The following is a 14,941-nucleotide window of genomic DNA, read 5'->3' as shown; positions in this document are numbered from 1 at the left end:
AAATCAGCATCTCAAGTGGAACTTTCTCAGCTGAAATCGGTTCTAAAAGTTAGAAACAAAACCTAAAAAACCTCTCTGATGTCTGGGATTGTTTGGGATGCATTATTGTGCACAACAAGATGAAATCAGCCCCGTGGATGAGGAAACCAAAGTTTGTTCTGTGGCTGTTCCTGGATCCACAGCACAGCAGTGAGCAGGAGGTGCTCTGAGGAAAGCACTCGTAGCATCTTTAAAAATTCTAATTAAGCCACTCCAGATAACATTGACATTTCCCCCCATATTTTTTAAATTCTCTTGCCTGTTCCTGGCAGAAGGAGAACCCTCGAGCTCCTGTTGACATTGATATAAAACCCCACTGACAGAGGAGTGAAAGCACCACCCAGGCAAGTCAAACAGAACAAATACCTCCAGATAATTCTTTTCCAAAGGAAGCTTTCAGCTGATGGAATAATTTGGGCAGAAGTGTGGAAAAACATTTATAGAATATTGAGAAACATGGTGTCCCTGCCCATGATCTTTAAGATCCTTTCCAGCCCAAACCATCCTGGGATTCTGTGATTCCACATTAAATAAAAAGAGGTGCTACTTACTTGGCTTGACAGGCAAAAATAAACTTTAAAGGAATTCATTTCAATGGTATTAAAACCTGATACTAGAAATAAATGTTCTGGTTTATATATTAAATAATCTGATGGTTTAGTTGATTGCATTCTTTATTTCTCAGTGGTAAGAGCTGTGAGAAGCTGGTTTGAATTCCAGTTGTTTCATGTTCAAGAATGGTTGATTTAGAGCAGAATCTCACAGAAGCAGAATGGGTCTCATGAAGATTTTAAGAGCACGGCCTGGGTTTGAAAGGAGAATCTACAAAACAAAGAGAGTTTATGAAAAAGGAGGAATTAAGATGGAAAATAATATTGTAACATATACATATATATCTACAAAATATGAATGTAGAAATTAGAGATGACAATGTATATGATGTAGTGGGAGAATGGCTCTAATGATCAAAGGAAATAATCTTTGGGTTGTTATCTTTAGATAAATTCTTTAGCCAATTTTGCTACAATGGGCAAAGAAAGAGAAATTGTTTCAAGGTGGAATGTCTGAAGTTAGAGAAGAGAAGGCCAAAAATGCCACCAAGGGCTCGGTTAGGGAAGAACGGTTTCCATGGGGAAAATAAATATTTATGAAAAGTAACTAGGGCGTCCAAAACACAGAAAAGACCCTGGTGGTAAGAAGAGGAAGGGGAAAGACACTAAACTTCGAGGGAGAGAAGGTGAGAGGTTCAGGTCTCGCTTTCAGCCATGCTTTCTTCAGAAGATAACAGACACCAACAGAGACAAGAAGATGTCACATCTCCTTTGGAGGACGCCGCAAGAGAAAGGAGAAGGATTTGGGTCATCGAGGGCCCTGCTATAGATAAAGGTGTGAAAAGGAGGCATCTAGGGCATCCCATCCCCTCCCGGGCAGCATGTGGGTGTGGGAAGCGGCGAGCGGCGGCGGCCGCGGGGCGCGGGGGCCGCGGCAGGCGCTGGGCTGCGGCTGCAATCGGTGCGTTGCCCCTTTAATTGTGTCCCCAGCCCTCGGGCGTCTCTGTCCAACGCCCACGTCAGCAAATACCTTTTGTTTCTCTCCCGTTCGGGCTCGCAGGGCTCGGGGCTGCGGGAGCAGCGGCGCGTCGCCTGCAGGCACGGCGAGCCCCGAGGCGGAGCCGGGGATCCCGCAGCCACCGCCCGCTCCCCCCGGCTCGGCGGCAGCCGCCCGCAGCACCCCGCCGGTGAGTGGCGGCTCCCGCACGCCGGTAGGCCGGGCAGGGCGCTGGGATTGGGGCGGAACGGGCCCCGCAGCCAGCCCGGCTGCGAGGAGGGCGCGGGGCTCCGCAGCGGCCGCGGGCGCTTCGGGCCGCCCGGAGCCGCCGGGAACCGCTCGGAGCCGCTCGGTGCCGCCCGGAGCCGCCGGGAACCGCTCGGTGCCGCCCGGTGCCGGCGCTGCCGCGTCCCCGGCGGGCGCCATTTGCAGCCCCGGGCGCGGACACAAAGGGGCTGCGCGGGGCGGGCGGCGGAGGCGCTGCCGGCGGAAGCGGCTGCGGGCGGCGGGACGGGAGCGGCACCGGGCGCTGGGCACCGGGCACCGGGCACCGGGCGGGGACACGGGGGGCTCTGGCGGAGCGGCAGCCGCGGCTCCGTTCCCGCGGGCGGCACGGCCGGGCCGGGGCGCTCCGTGCGGGCGGAGGGGAGCGCGCAGCCGGCCGGGGCAGGCGGGCGCGGCGGTCCCGCGGTGGGAGCGGGGCCGGGCGGCTCCGGCGCCGTCGGGCGTCCCGGGCTGCCGGGGACCGGCCGGGCGGGTGAGTGACGGCGGCCGCGGCCAATGCCGGGGAGGCCGGGGCGCTGCCGCCGTGCCTTCCGCCCGAAGCGGGGCCCGGGCGGAGCGGGGAGAGGCGGAATCGCGGGTTCGAGGCGGAATCGCGGGTTCGAGGCGGAATCGCGGGTTCGAGACGGAATCGCGGGTTCGAGGCACGGCCGCGGTCGCAGCCGCAGCTGCTCTTGGCTCCTCGTCTTCCCGGAGCTGCCTGAAGGCTGCGCAGCTCCAGCGGGCGGCACGAGTCCAGCCCCGCATGCTGCCCCGCATCCCGGGAATGGATTTGCTGCCGGCTCTAGCACAGCCGTCCGTGCCAAATAACGCGGTCTTGGCTTCGCCATCCCTCTTGTTCTGTTGGGAAATGAATCTATGGTTGAGCATATCGTGGTTTAAATATATTTGTAGATTTACAGAAATGCTATTGTTTGTAAAGATAGCTGTAAAATTGGGTCTGACATGTTTGGCTGAGTTACACAGCACTGAAGTCGAGAGTGAAATAATTTTCTTCATTTTTTTTAGAGGAACGTTTCATTTCACCTTTTCTGGGATGGAGATTTCTTCTCACCAGTTTCACCTCTTGCAGCAACTAAATGAGCAGCGCAGGCAGGACTTGTTCTGTGACTGCAACATCCTGGTGGAGGGCAAAGTCTTCAAAGCCCATCGCAATGTGCTGTTTGCCAGCAGCGGCTACTTCAAAATGCTCCTTTCGCAGAGCTCGAAGGAGACGAGTCAGTCCACGACAGCCACTTTCCAGGCCTTTTCTCCTGACACCTTCACAGTTATCCTGGATTTTGTGTATTCAGGCAAACTGTCTCTCACTGGTCAGAATGTGATCGAAGTCATGTCGGCTGCCAGCTATCTGCAGATGACCGATGTGATCAGCGTGTGTAAAACCTTCATCAAGTCGTCGCTGGACATCAGTGAGAAGGAGAAGGATCGCTACTTCAGCCTGTCAGACAAAGATGTCAGCTCCAACGGCGTGGACCGATCCTGCGTGTACAGCGGAGGGTGGAGGGCAGAGAGCAGCCCCCCGCATTCCCACTCCAGCCCAGACCCTGGGACTTGTATGATGGGCGGCAACACTTGGAGCAATTTCAACTATTACCCCAGCTCTCAAAGAAATGCCCAGCAGCAGCTGTCTAAACACGAGCAGCGGCAGGATTCCATCAAGAAATCCCGGCACCTGGGGCTGCAGCAGCCTTCAGACATCCCCCACTATAAATCCAGCAAGCTGGAGGACAGGGCTGCCGAGCCCGCCGGCCACGCCGCGCCGCCCGAGGAGCAGGTCCACATCGACACGGAGGTGGAAGCTCCTCACGTGGGCTACCAGTTTGGCCAAGGGGCTGAGGTGATGCCCAGGGGCTTGGCTGTGTCGCAGCAGGAGCACGAGTCACCCCGCTCCTCCAGCAAATCCAAATCCTCCAAAGCTGAGGAGCAGTACGGGAGCATGCCCTCCATCCTGGGAGTCATGGGGAACTGGGCTGAAGGTGAGTGGGGTTTAGACACCTGTGAATCCTCTCTTCTGCCTCTGAGAAAATAGGTCTTACTCAATAGTAAAGCACAACTGTCAAAAAGACAGCTGTATTGTCCAGAAGTGTATGCTTAGAAAGTTTGAACTCATTTCCTTGAAATCATTCTGAGTTCTTGAAGTACCTGGGGTATTGAATTTAAAAATAAGTATAAGTTGGGATATTTTTAAGTTCATTTTCATAAAATCACAGAATACTTTGGGTTGGAAAGGACCTTAAAGCTCATCTTGCTCCACTCCCTGCCATGGGCAGGGACACCTCCCACTATCCCTGGTTGCTCCAGGCTCTGTCCAGGCTGGCTTTACCAGGTCTGTGTTAATACAGCCAATGGCCCACTCCTCCTTTGTTCCACTCCTGTGTAATCTACAGACAAACACAAATCCTTTGTGTTTGAAACAACCCGTGGATATTTTAATAAATGACCTGCTATTCTCCTCATAAAACACTTTTTCCTAGAGCATTACATGACACGATTTTGACTTTTTTTTTTAAATCCCATTATTTTCTGACAGATGACCTGTCCAGGATGAGGTTCAAGTGTCCATTCTGCAGCCACGTGGTGAAGAGAAAAGCCGACCTCAAGCGTCACCTTCGCTGTCACACGGGAGAGCGGCCGTACCCCTGCGAGGCGTGTGGCAAGAGATTCAGCAGGCTGGATCACCTCAGCAGCCATTTTCGAACTGTGAGTATTTTTAGCAACTGCATGATTTATTTAACATGTAAATCTGGCTAATTAAACACAGTGTGAGTGTATCTGGTTGATCTAATGACTCCTGTAAAGAAGAGGGGAATGGAACATTAATTTGGTTTGGCTGCAGTCGAATTGAAGGATAATTTGCAGGAAAGAGGAGGAATTTGTTGGGTAATTGATGGCTTGCAGAGGTTCTGCTCTCTGCAGCCTGTGAGAGCTCCAGTGGGCAATTACTGTGCTGGGGCTGGTGCAGTTCAGCGTTTGATGTCTCTGAAATTAAGGCAACATGTCACCCTGATTCTTAGGATTTTCTAAAGCCTTCTGAATTTACATTCTGTTGGAGAACTTTCCCACACAATTTCTGTAAACAACATATTGTTTACATTCTTTTATGAGGGTGGAGAAACTTGATGTACTAGTGGTTTGTCCAATGTGTTTGGAGAGGTGGCCCATTCACTCTCCAACCCAATGTCACCTTTGGGAAAGTATAAAAGTCGGAGTCAGAGAATAAACTTTCTTCTTTACCTTGGAAATAGCAGGTGGCTCGCGTCGTGCTTTCACGTGTCCTATAGCGACAGCAACGCTGCGATTTGATTTTTGCCATCTCCCAAAAAACCCATTGGTGTTTTACAAATCCATCCCTTCTCGATTTCCCCAGATCCACCAGGCGTGCAAGCCCATCTGCAGGAAGTGCAAGCGCCACGTCACCGAGCTGACGGGCCAGGTGGTGCAGGAGGGCACGCGGCGCTACAGACTGTGCAACGAGTGCCTGGCCGAGGCGGGCATCGACAGCATCCGCATTGACTTGGAGGCGGAGGCGCCTCTGGAGTTCCCGCAGGATGGGGACAAGGATTCCAGGTGGCACTACGGGGACGACAACAGATCCGACGTGGAGATCGTGGAGGACGGCTCGACCGACTTGGTCATCCAGCAAGTGGATGACAGCGAGGATGAAGCGGAGGAGAAGGAAGTGAAACCAAATATTAGGTAGTTGGAAGAAAAGGATTGGGAATTCCGTGGAAGAGGGAGGATGTACTGTGGCCAAATGCCCTCTGCCAGCTGATCCTACAGAGACATGTGGTTGAACAGGTCCAGACTTGCATGTATTTATGGACACGTCATTGAGGCCATGCTGGTTTGTTAGCAGAACCCCCGTGCGTTGTTTGGTTAAAAAAAAAAATCCATCCTGAAATTATGCATCAACAAAGAAACTGCAGTATTATGTGGATAATTTTTATAGAGGGAATGGGGCACGTCTCAAAGCCCCTTGCAAGGAGGTCTAAATACTTTTTAAAAATCACAGATTATTGTAAATTGCCCATTTTTCACACTTGTAGAGAGGTGGGGTTTATATATCATTGGGTTATAAACGAAGTATAAAACCCCCCACACCAGACAACCTCTCTTGAGTGTTCAGAAGTGAAGAGAATCTTCCATGAAATTTCATGAAATCTTCATGTTATGATAAGGAAAAAGGCAATTAATTAAGAAAGAGCATTTAAAATGTTTTGGCACTTTTGTCTGGAAAAGGACTTCTGCAAAATTTATTAGGATGAGGTGAATCTTAATGCTTAACACATCAGAGACAAAACAGTTAAAAATTTGGATCATCAATTGATGACAGTAGATGTTTTAGTCTCAAAATTAGGATATCAGACTGGGCTGTTTTAATAAGCACTATTAAATTACTCTTTTTTAATATTTTGAGACCTTTCAAAAGTGCCCAGACATGGTGGGATTGTTGGGGTGCAGGGCCAGGAGTTGAATTTGGGTGATCCTTGTGGGTCCCCTCCAGCTCAGGATATTTTCCAGTCTGTACCAGTGAGACCAAGATGTACTGGAAGTTCTAGACACCATATTTGTGTCATTTCACCCACAATTAGGCTACAGAGATGAGTAATGGTGAGGAAATTTTACTTTTCTAACAAAATAAGCTTGGTTTTGCTGCTTAGTGAGATTCTCTTACCCAGCACTGTCAGCAGGAGAGGAGCAGGAGATGCTCCTGCTGCTCTGCATTCCTTGGACACACCTGAGTGTCTTTGGATCATGGAACTCAATGGCTGTAGAGTTAGAAAATGATATCTATTTTTTTCTTTTTTACAGCTTTGTAAGCATGTTTGGCTGAACCCCGGGGTTTCTTACACAACAATCCCATATACATATATACATATGTATATATGTATATATACTATATAATCTTTCCCAGGGACAGCTTAAAAGTCACTATTTTATTTTTAGTTGTGTAAAAACTGTATAACTTTCTTGTATCATCATGACCAGAGTGCAGCATTTTCATTCCAGGCTGCAGGTGACCAACAAATGACAACTTGAGAACTTCATGCTAAATTCAGTGTAAGCATTAAGCACCCTCCTCTCCATGGGAAGCATCCCAAGAACACAAGAAATGGTGTTTTATTGTTCCTACAAAAATTACAATTTACTGGCTTAGGTTTGAGGAGGGGTGACTTAAAAATCTTTGTGATGACTCAGATGAAAACATCTTAAACAAGACTTACATTTGATTTTATGGATGATACTTGGTCAGCAGCCTAAAAATGGACTTGATGTGAAAACAGACATTTAATTTCTTGGAGCTTTTAAACTCCTAAAATGCCTGTTATTAAATGGCTAAGAAATATTCATGAACAACCTGGATTTAATCAAACACACAAGAACAAGAAATATTTCAAAGAATATGGAGTAACTTTGCTCAAATTTCATAGATGTTTCCCTTTCCCTGTCCATTAAACAGTTTGACAACAAATCACAGGTATCAGTCCCAGGGTAAAAATGTGTCTGGAATTGGTCTGTGTTTGTTTGGGGATGGATGAAGGGGAGGGGAAAATAAAATGTTCTCTGCAGGCCTGAAATCTTAACTGCCAACTGCAAAGGTCAGACTATTAAGTGTTTCTTAATAGTGGGGGTGTTTTTAGAAGCAAAGGGATTTTTGGATCAATACTCAATTTAATTAGAGATCATAAATCTAACAATACTGAGGAGCAGATGCTTCAGAACGAGATCTGAAGTGGCTCTAAATGGGCAAATGGAACAATCCCTCCATAGGAAGACTTTTTAAACACAGGCAGATTAATTGTTGATTTGCTGGGGAAATAAGGGCTTTTTTCTGGATTTATATGTTGTTATTCTCATTAGTATAGCTAGATATCTGTAGTCATTTTTAAAGTATATTAAGCTTGGAGTTTAGCTCAAGGCTGTGATTCCCACAAGTCAATGATGTTTTCCTGTTTTTTAAAAGTTACCATTTTTACATTTGTTTCTTAATTTTGGTCTTTGTTTCCTTCTTTTTGTATTGCAAGACAAGATAAATGTTAAGTGCCTTCTGTTTTCCACGTCCTTCATTTTACACTCACATATTTTCCTTGTTTTTTTTTTTTTTCTCTAAATGGAAGTATTTGTTTTCTTTTTGTCTCCTTCCATTGCCTCTGATTGTCTTCTTCATATTTCTGTGAGGAGCACGTGCCCCTCATCAACACAAGGAACATTTCCTTTCCTTTCAAGGAGGAAAGTAAAGACCACATAGGGATGTTCCCACTGAATTTATTTATTTCCTTGTATTTCTTTCATCTTCATGTCTTAGGGATAAGGTTTAGTGCTGGACTTGATCTTAGGGAGTCTTTCCCAAGAATTCTGTGATTATTTTTTCTTGGTTTGTGTTTACTTTGTACTCACAAAACCACAGTCAAGAGTGAAGACAAAGTTCATAATCCTCTGATTAATGTCTCTTAACTATCCTTATTTTCTGACAATATCTTCCCATCCTTTCAAAGGCTGAAATACTGAATTTAAAAAATCCCTCTCCTCCTTTTCAGGTGTTTCTTACAGAATTCTCTCTGCCCCTAAAACCCGATGACTTGTGTGGTGCTTGATTAGTTCTTTCACATAATTTCCTTTTTTTTTTCTTTTTTTTTTTTTTTTTTTTTTTTTTGCCATTAAATTACCTAAACATCTGTATTTGCTATCCAAAAAATGTCACTTGTGCTTATGTTAAACAGTTGGGTATCCCCTCTAAAAAAAAAAAAAAAAAAAAAGACCCCAAAAATCTCACAGAGGGCTGACTCTGACTGCTACAGGTATCCTTCCCTTACTCTTGGCTCTGCAGAATGTTCCATCTTCCAGGATTTTGGGATCCATCTCAAGTTTTCAATGATTACTTAAGGGAAAACTAAACCCACAAAACACTCTGTTGGATATAAAATGATGGAATATACATTTCTTCCCTGAAGCATCCGGTCACTGTCAGAGTTATCCCATCACAGAGCCACGCCAATGTCTAATTTCTTATATTTTAATTACTGTTGCTTGGAGGCAACAAGTACAAAAAGGAAATAGAAGGAAAAAAATCTCCAATTCTGCCCAAAAGATTGAGTTTTGAAGAAAAGGATGTTCTAATCCTGCGGCCCTTGCCTTGCATAATTGTTCCATTAGGTACAAATTCGTGCCAACATTGTCTGTTGAGTGATGGGTATAAGTTGATAAGCTACTAAGGAAAGACAGTATAATTTAGTTAAATTATACTGTTTAACTTGAAACCTTTCTACATTGGAGGTGTAACCTTTCATCCTATTTAACTCATGAAATGCAAAGAGGAGGTTTATTCGGTGCATCAAGAATTTTAAACAGAGCAAGAGCACAGAAGAAGAGATTTTGTAGGGAAAATTGGGAGGACTGGCTGGAAAGAGCCTTCCCTATATCTTGGCTTAGCTGCTGGAATAAATTAAACACTATTGAAGGTCTCACCCGATGCTTGCTGTGGAAATGGGAACTGTTCTTTGCCAGGTTCTTGCAGTCTGCTCTGAGGATTGTACCGATGACTGCAGAGCTTCCTTCTCAAAATTATTCCATGATCTCCAGGAATAAGACTGAAAGAATCTCACCTAACAGGCACAAATTTGAAAGGGACTTGTCTTCTAACAGGCATCCTGATTCAATTTTCCACCCAGAAGGGAAAACAGGACAATCTGTGTATTGCACTCCTACGTGCAGCACTTCGCTTTCGGATTATCCTCATTGTTTGAATACAAAAATCCCGTTATAAAAATGCTGCGATCTCGAGTTCATATCATTAATCCTACACCGCGGAGCTCCGGATCTCTGCCGTTCACCGTTCAGGTGGCGCTTTCCCTCCACGCACACACAAAGGTAGCAACAACAAAGCCTTGTGCGAGCGGGGCAGCGGCCTCGGAGCAGCATGTGGGTGTGGGAAGCGGCGAGCGGCGGCGGCCGCGGGGCGCGGGGGCCGCGGCAGGCGCTGGGCTGCGGCTGCAATCGGTGCGTTGCCCCTTTAATTGTGTCCCCAGCCCTCGGGCGTCTCTGTCCAACGCCCACGTCAGCAAATACCTTTTGTTTCTCTCCCGTTCGGGCTCGCAGGGCTCGGGGCTGCGGGAGCAGCGGCGCGTCGCCTGCAGGCACGGCGAGCCCCGAGGCGGAGCCGGGGATCCCGCAGCCACCGCCCGCTCCCCCCGGCTCGGCGGCAGCCGCCCGCAGCACCCCGCCGGTGAGTGGCCGTTCTGCTTTGCGCTGGTGGGAAGGACCGGGCGGGCGTCGGGGCTGACGGCGGATGCGAGCGGGCGGCGGCGAGGAGGGCGCGGGGCTCCGCAGCGGCCGCGGGCGCTTCGGGCCGCCCGGAGCTGCCGGGAACCGCTCGGTGCCGCCCGGAGCCGCCCGGTGCCGGCGCTGCCGCGTCCCCGGCGGGCGCCATTTGCAGCCCCGGGCGCGGACACAAAGGGGCTGCGCGGGGCGGGCGGCGGCGAGAGGGGGCGGCGGGAGCGGCGGAGGCGCTGCCGGCGGAGATGAGAGGGGGCGGCGGGACGGGAGCGGCACCGGCCGGGCTAACCACGGGCGCCCGGCACCGGGCGGGGACACGGGGGGCTCCGGCGGAGCGGCAGCCGCGGCTCCGTTCCGCGGGCGGCACGGCCGGCCCGGGGCGCTCCGTGCGGGCGGAGCGGAGCGCGCAGCCGGCCGGGGCAGGCGGGCGCGGCGGTCCCGCGGTGGGAGCGGGGCCGGGAGGCGCCTCCGCGCCGGCGGAGCGGCTCCGGCGCCGTCGGGCGTCCCGGACTGCCGCGGAGCGAGCGGCCAATTCGGCCGGGCGGGCGATGAGTGACGGCGGCCGCGGCCAATGCCGGGGCCCGGGCCGGGACGGTGGCGAGCCCGGGGCGCTGCCGCCGCATTCGAGCGGTCCCGAGGCGCCGGGGCGGAGGCTGTGCCCACCGCCGACCCGCGTCAGCCGCGGCTCTGCCCACGGCGGGAGGGCCAAGTTCTCCTACAGAGTCTGAGAACCATCATAGCTTGGTCGACAGAATTTTCCTTCTTTTGGGATACGGAATAATCCCGCTGGGACAGCTTTTCACTTCTTTTGAGTTGTTAAGTTTCTTCTCTCTTGTTATGCAGAGTAGCGGCCGCAGGGAGATTGGAGATGCATTGGGAATGTGATAGCGCTTTTTTAAACGACGCTCATCTCTTTAAGTTAGGATTCAGCATCATTGATTCTGATCATATTTGATTGATATGATGTTTTTTCCTTTACAGCAAACCTTCCTCTTACTCCCTGCCTGGAATGGAGATTTCTTCCCACCAGTCTCACCTCCTGGAGCAGCTGAACGAGCAGCGGAAGCAGGACTTGTTCTGTGACTGCAACATCCTGGTGGAGGGCAAGGTCTTCAAAGCCCATCGCAATGTGCTGTTTGCCAGCAGCGGCTACTTCAAAATGCTCCTTTCGCAGAGCTCGAAGGAGACAGGTCAGCCAACCATAGCCACGTTTGAGGTCTTCTCTCCAGAGACGTTCATGGTCATCCTGGACTTTGTGTATTCAGGGATATTGTCTTTAACGGGTCAGAATGTGATCGAAGTCATGTCAGCTGCCAGTTATCTGCAGATGACAGATATCCTCAATGTCTGCAAGACCTTCATTAAGTCCTCACTGGATATTAATGAAAAGGAAAAGGATCACTACCTCAGCCTCTCGGCCAAAAGTGCGAGCACTGACCCTACCCCCGCCCGCCCGGCTCTTTATCGCTCCAGAAGGAAAGCGAAGAGCAACCCCCGGCGTTCCTGCTCGATCCCAGACGAAAAACCCAACGGGAATGAAAACTCCTGGAGCAGTTACAGCAGCTACCTGTCCTCACAGGTGATCCTGCAGCGGGCAGAGACCCAGCTGTCCAAAAGAGGCAGGAAACAGGGCTCCGCGAGGAAGCGCCGCAAGCACCTGGGGCTGTCGCAGAGCCGGGAGCTGGGAGGGTGCAAATCGGACAGAGCGGAGCGAGCTGGAGCCTCGGATCCCGCTCACATCTCCCACGGGGGAGAGGAGGCTGAGTTTGATGCTGAGAACGACGTGGATCGGGATGATTTTGGATATCATCCCGGAGCAGAGGCCGCAGCCAAGAAGTGGTCGGTTGCTCAGCTAGAACAAGAACTTTCCACAACTCCTGAGTTCATGGAGTTAAAGGCAGAAGAACTGTACACCTCAATGCCCACAATTTTAGGGGTAATGAGTAGCTGGAATGAAGGTAAACAATAGAAACTGCTTGGAAAAATTTGGTTTTCTCTGGGAGAATTCAGGCGGTGATTTGGATGGAATTTGTACAGCTTCATGGAAACCAAAAACCTATCTGGAATGATAGGTGATTTTATCTGCTTGATTTTAGTGCTAACACTAAGATTTTCAAGCCAGAACAGGGCATGGGAATTGAAATGGGACTGACCAAGGTATTCTGTAAATTTCAACCCAAACATGCCTGATTATTTGGGCCCAAGTGGAGTTTAATGAACGCTTAAGGGCTGTAATTGATCTGGGGACCTGAAGGACTGAATTTCTACAATATCTGGCAATAACAGAGGTGTTCAACCTCAACCCAATCCAAGTCCTTCACATGAGAAGTCCTGGCATTGCTGGGATGTTGCATTTTGGGGTCCAACCAGCCCAAACTTCTGACATCACCTGCCCGAGGGTGGAACAAAGCTGACACGTTTATTCCCATGTGCATTCCTTTGGAAATGAACACATCTGTAGATCATAACTGTGTATTCTAAAGACATCTTTATACATCACACAGAGATTATAAATGTCAAAGCTATGAACCATTAGCTGGTGGAAGAGTCAGATATGATGGCTATGTATAAATAGCTGCATATTTATGATAACCTTTATATCTAAAAAATGTTGTCAGGAAGAAAACACTATCAAGTGGTCAATTAACATGTTAAATGAGAAGAAAAATGCAAGCTGGGGGATGCACATAAATATATATTTAACAAATCTATATCCTCCTTATTTATAAAACTATCTTTTAAAACTTAGTTTTAGTTCAATTTCTTTCTCAACAATATCTGTCTTATTCTCTAACGTTTCTAAATCAGCATTATCTCAAAGTTTACATATAAATACATATTTTGTAAACCTTCTATCAAACTTTGAAAACTTTCTATATACTTAGAATTTTCTATATTTTCAAAATTTTTAAATTATATTTTAAAATTTTCTGTTTTCACATCCTCCAAAGCGTCTATTTTATGTATCATTATGTACTATATATAATACAATGCATACTTATACAAGCATCCAAATATCCTAAATATTGGGGGTATTTTCTTATTTAAAGAAAACTCGAGCTGTCAGGTATTTTAAACTGAGAAGTGATGAAAAGTACAGCGAGAAAGCTCTGCTGTGTGCCCTGTCCCTGCCAGGTGACCTGCCCCGGATGCGTTTCAAGTGCCCGTTCTGCACGCACACGGTGAAGCGGCGGGCGGACCTGAAGCGCCACCTGCGGTGTCACACCGGGGAGCGGCCCTACCCCTGCGAGGCCTGCGGGAAGAGGTTCACCCGCCTGGAGCACCTCCGCAACCACTTCCAAACGGTAGGAAAACACAGCTGCCTTTAGAAGATTTGGGTTGTGGTTCAGCAAAAGCTCAGAGCTCCTGCTCCTTGTGGAAGTGTGAATTAATTCGCTGGTGGTAGTTGTGTAGGCGTCGCCAAACTCGGCACCGGGAAAGCAGCGCATCGGCTTGAATTGTTCGTTATTTAACATAACAAATTGTGTTTAAAATGTAATTTTTTAGCACGATTCAGCACATTTTCTGTTAGCACAATGGTGAGAATTGACATAGACTCCATGCATTTACAGAATTCTCATAATTATCTTTATTAAGAAACCCATGCTTTTATACCCTAGTTTGCTACAGGTGGACCTAATTGGTCCTTTAATTAAAACACCATCACCATTGGCTAATGAAGAAACCTAACACATTCCACATGTTCACACCACCAGGTGCAGCAAGTTAAGAATTGTTTCTCATTCTTTTCTCTTGAGCTTCTCACAGCTTCTCCCATAACACCTGGGAAAGCTGCCTGCTGCTCTCTGTGACCAGAGAGCTGCTGTGACAATTTTAATGGTTTAAAAAAAAAAAAGAAAGGATGAAGGGTGAATTTGTAAATTTTAAATCCTTTCAGATACACCAAGCTGGCAAACTGATCTGCAGGAAGTGCAAGCGCCACGTCACGGAGCTGACGGGCTGCGTGGTGCAGCAAGGGACGCGGCGCTACAGACTGTGCCACAAGTGCTTGGCAGAAGCCAATTTCGACAGCATCCCCGAGGATTTCAATCCAGCTGAACATTCTCCTGTCTCCTCCACGGGAAACAAACGCCCCAGATGGGCTCTGGAGGAGGAGCAGAAATCAGATGAAGAGACAGTGGAGGAGGAGCCCTATAATTTGGTTGTCCGACACAATAACGAAGATATTCCGGATGAGGTAAAGGAAAAGGTGAAGCCGAATCTTAGGTAGATCTTTGTGTATTTGTTGTTGTTGTGTTCAAGATTAAATGACTCGTGTCCTACCAACTAATGCTTTTAATAAAATGAAGTATTGCTAAAGTTCTGTTCTGAGAAGGAAAATTTGGACCAAAAACAAGTTGTTTTGCAGACATGGAACAGTGTAATTGCTTCTAAATGTCATCCAGAATGTACTGAGCATCATAAAATAGCCTGAGTTGAAAGGGACCCACAAGGAACATCAAGTCCAGCTGCTCACTTATTGTCTGGAAACTGTTTAGGAGAATTGATTTGTTTCATCAAAGCTCAGAGCTCCTGCTCTTCATGGAAGTGTGAACCAGTTTACAGTTCTACAAAGGTTCTGTACGATTCAGATTTTTTAAAGACCAAATATTGCCAATTTGCTTGGATAAACTCTTACTAGGTGAGCAGCTTAGAAATTTTAAACCGCCTTTTTTTTTTTTTTTTGCTGATATTGTAATTAATTTGTACATAACACATCAGAAACTTCCTAAGAAAGGAGCGAGGGAAACAAGTGGAGTTCTTCCTGTTGAAGAACCTTTTTAACAGAGCTTTGTTT

At 48.1% G+C, this 14,941-nt stretch overlaps 2 protein-coding genes and 1 long non-coding RNA gene across 5 annotated transcripts; 2 read left to right on the top strand and 1 right to left on the bottom strand.

The window, feature by feature from the left end:
* Nucleotides 1–695: 695 nt before the first annotated feature.
* On the bottom strand, nt 696–1,860 carry LOC110475348 (uncharacterized). Its single transcript, XR_002466260.3, has 2 exons — nt 1,621–1,860; nt 696–861 (listed from the first exon to the last, which is right to left on the bottom strand). It is a non-coding gene; the product is annotated as an uncharacterized LOC110475348 (long non-coding RNA).
* Nucleotides 1,769–6,609, top strand: LOC110475346 (zinc finger and BTB domain-containing protein 8A). 3 transcript variants are annotated; one of them, XM_021539435.2, is made up of 4 exons: nt 1,769–1,777; nt 2,878–3,845; nt 4,400–4,569; nt 5,237–6,609. In XM_021539435.2, exons 2-4 carry the CDS (start codon nt 2,906–2,908, stop codon nt 5,567–5,569), a joined length of 1,443 nt encoding a protein of 480 aa, XP_021395110.1. In that variant the 5' UTR covers nt 1,769–1,777; nt 2,878–2,905; the 3' UTR covers nt 5,570–6,609. The 3 variants fall into 3 exon arrangements, with proteins under 3 accessions (XP_021395110.1, XP_077644664.1, XP_021395109.1); XM_077788538.1 differs by lacking the exon at nt 1,769–1,777 and adding an exon at nt 2,288–2,344; XM_021539434.2 differs by lacking the exon at nt 1,769–1,777 and having other exon boundaries at nt 2,386–3,845.
* Nucleotides 6,610–10,795: 4,186 nt separating this feature from the next.
* On the top strand, nt 10,796–14,463 carry LOC110475318 (zinc finger and BTB domain-containing protein 8A). The gene is made up of 3 exons (XM_021539382.3): nt 10,796–12,101; nt 13,279–13,448; nt 14,042–14,463. Exons 1-3 carry the CDS (start codon nt 11,153–11,155, stop codon nt 14,372–14,374), a joined length of 1,452 nt encoding a protein of 483 aa, XP_021395057.2. The 5' UTR covers nt 10,796–11,152; the 3' UTR covers nt 14,375–14,463.
* Nucleotides 14,464–14,941: the final 478 nt, after the last annotated feature.

This window comes from Lonchura striata, chromosome 26 (genome assembly GCF_046129695.1).
Source record: "Lonchura striata isolate bLonStr1 chromosome 26, bLonStr1.mat, whole genome shotgun sequence".
In the NCBI taxonomy this organism is placed as follows: Eukaryota; Metazoa; Chordata; class Aves; order Passeriformes; family Estrildidae; genus Lonchura; species Lonchura striata.
This window is presented reverse-complemented; position numbering and strand designations above follow the sequence as displayed.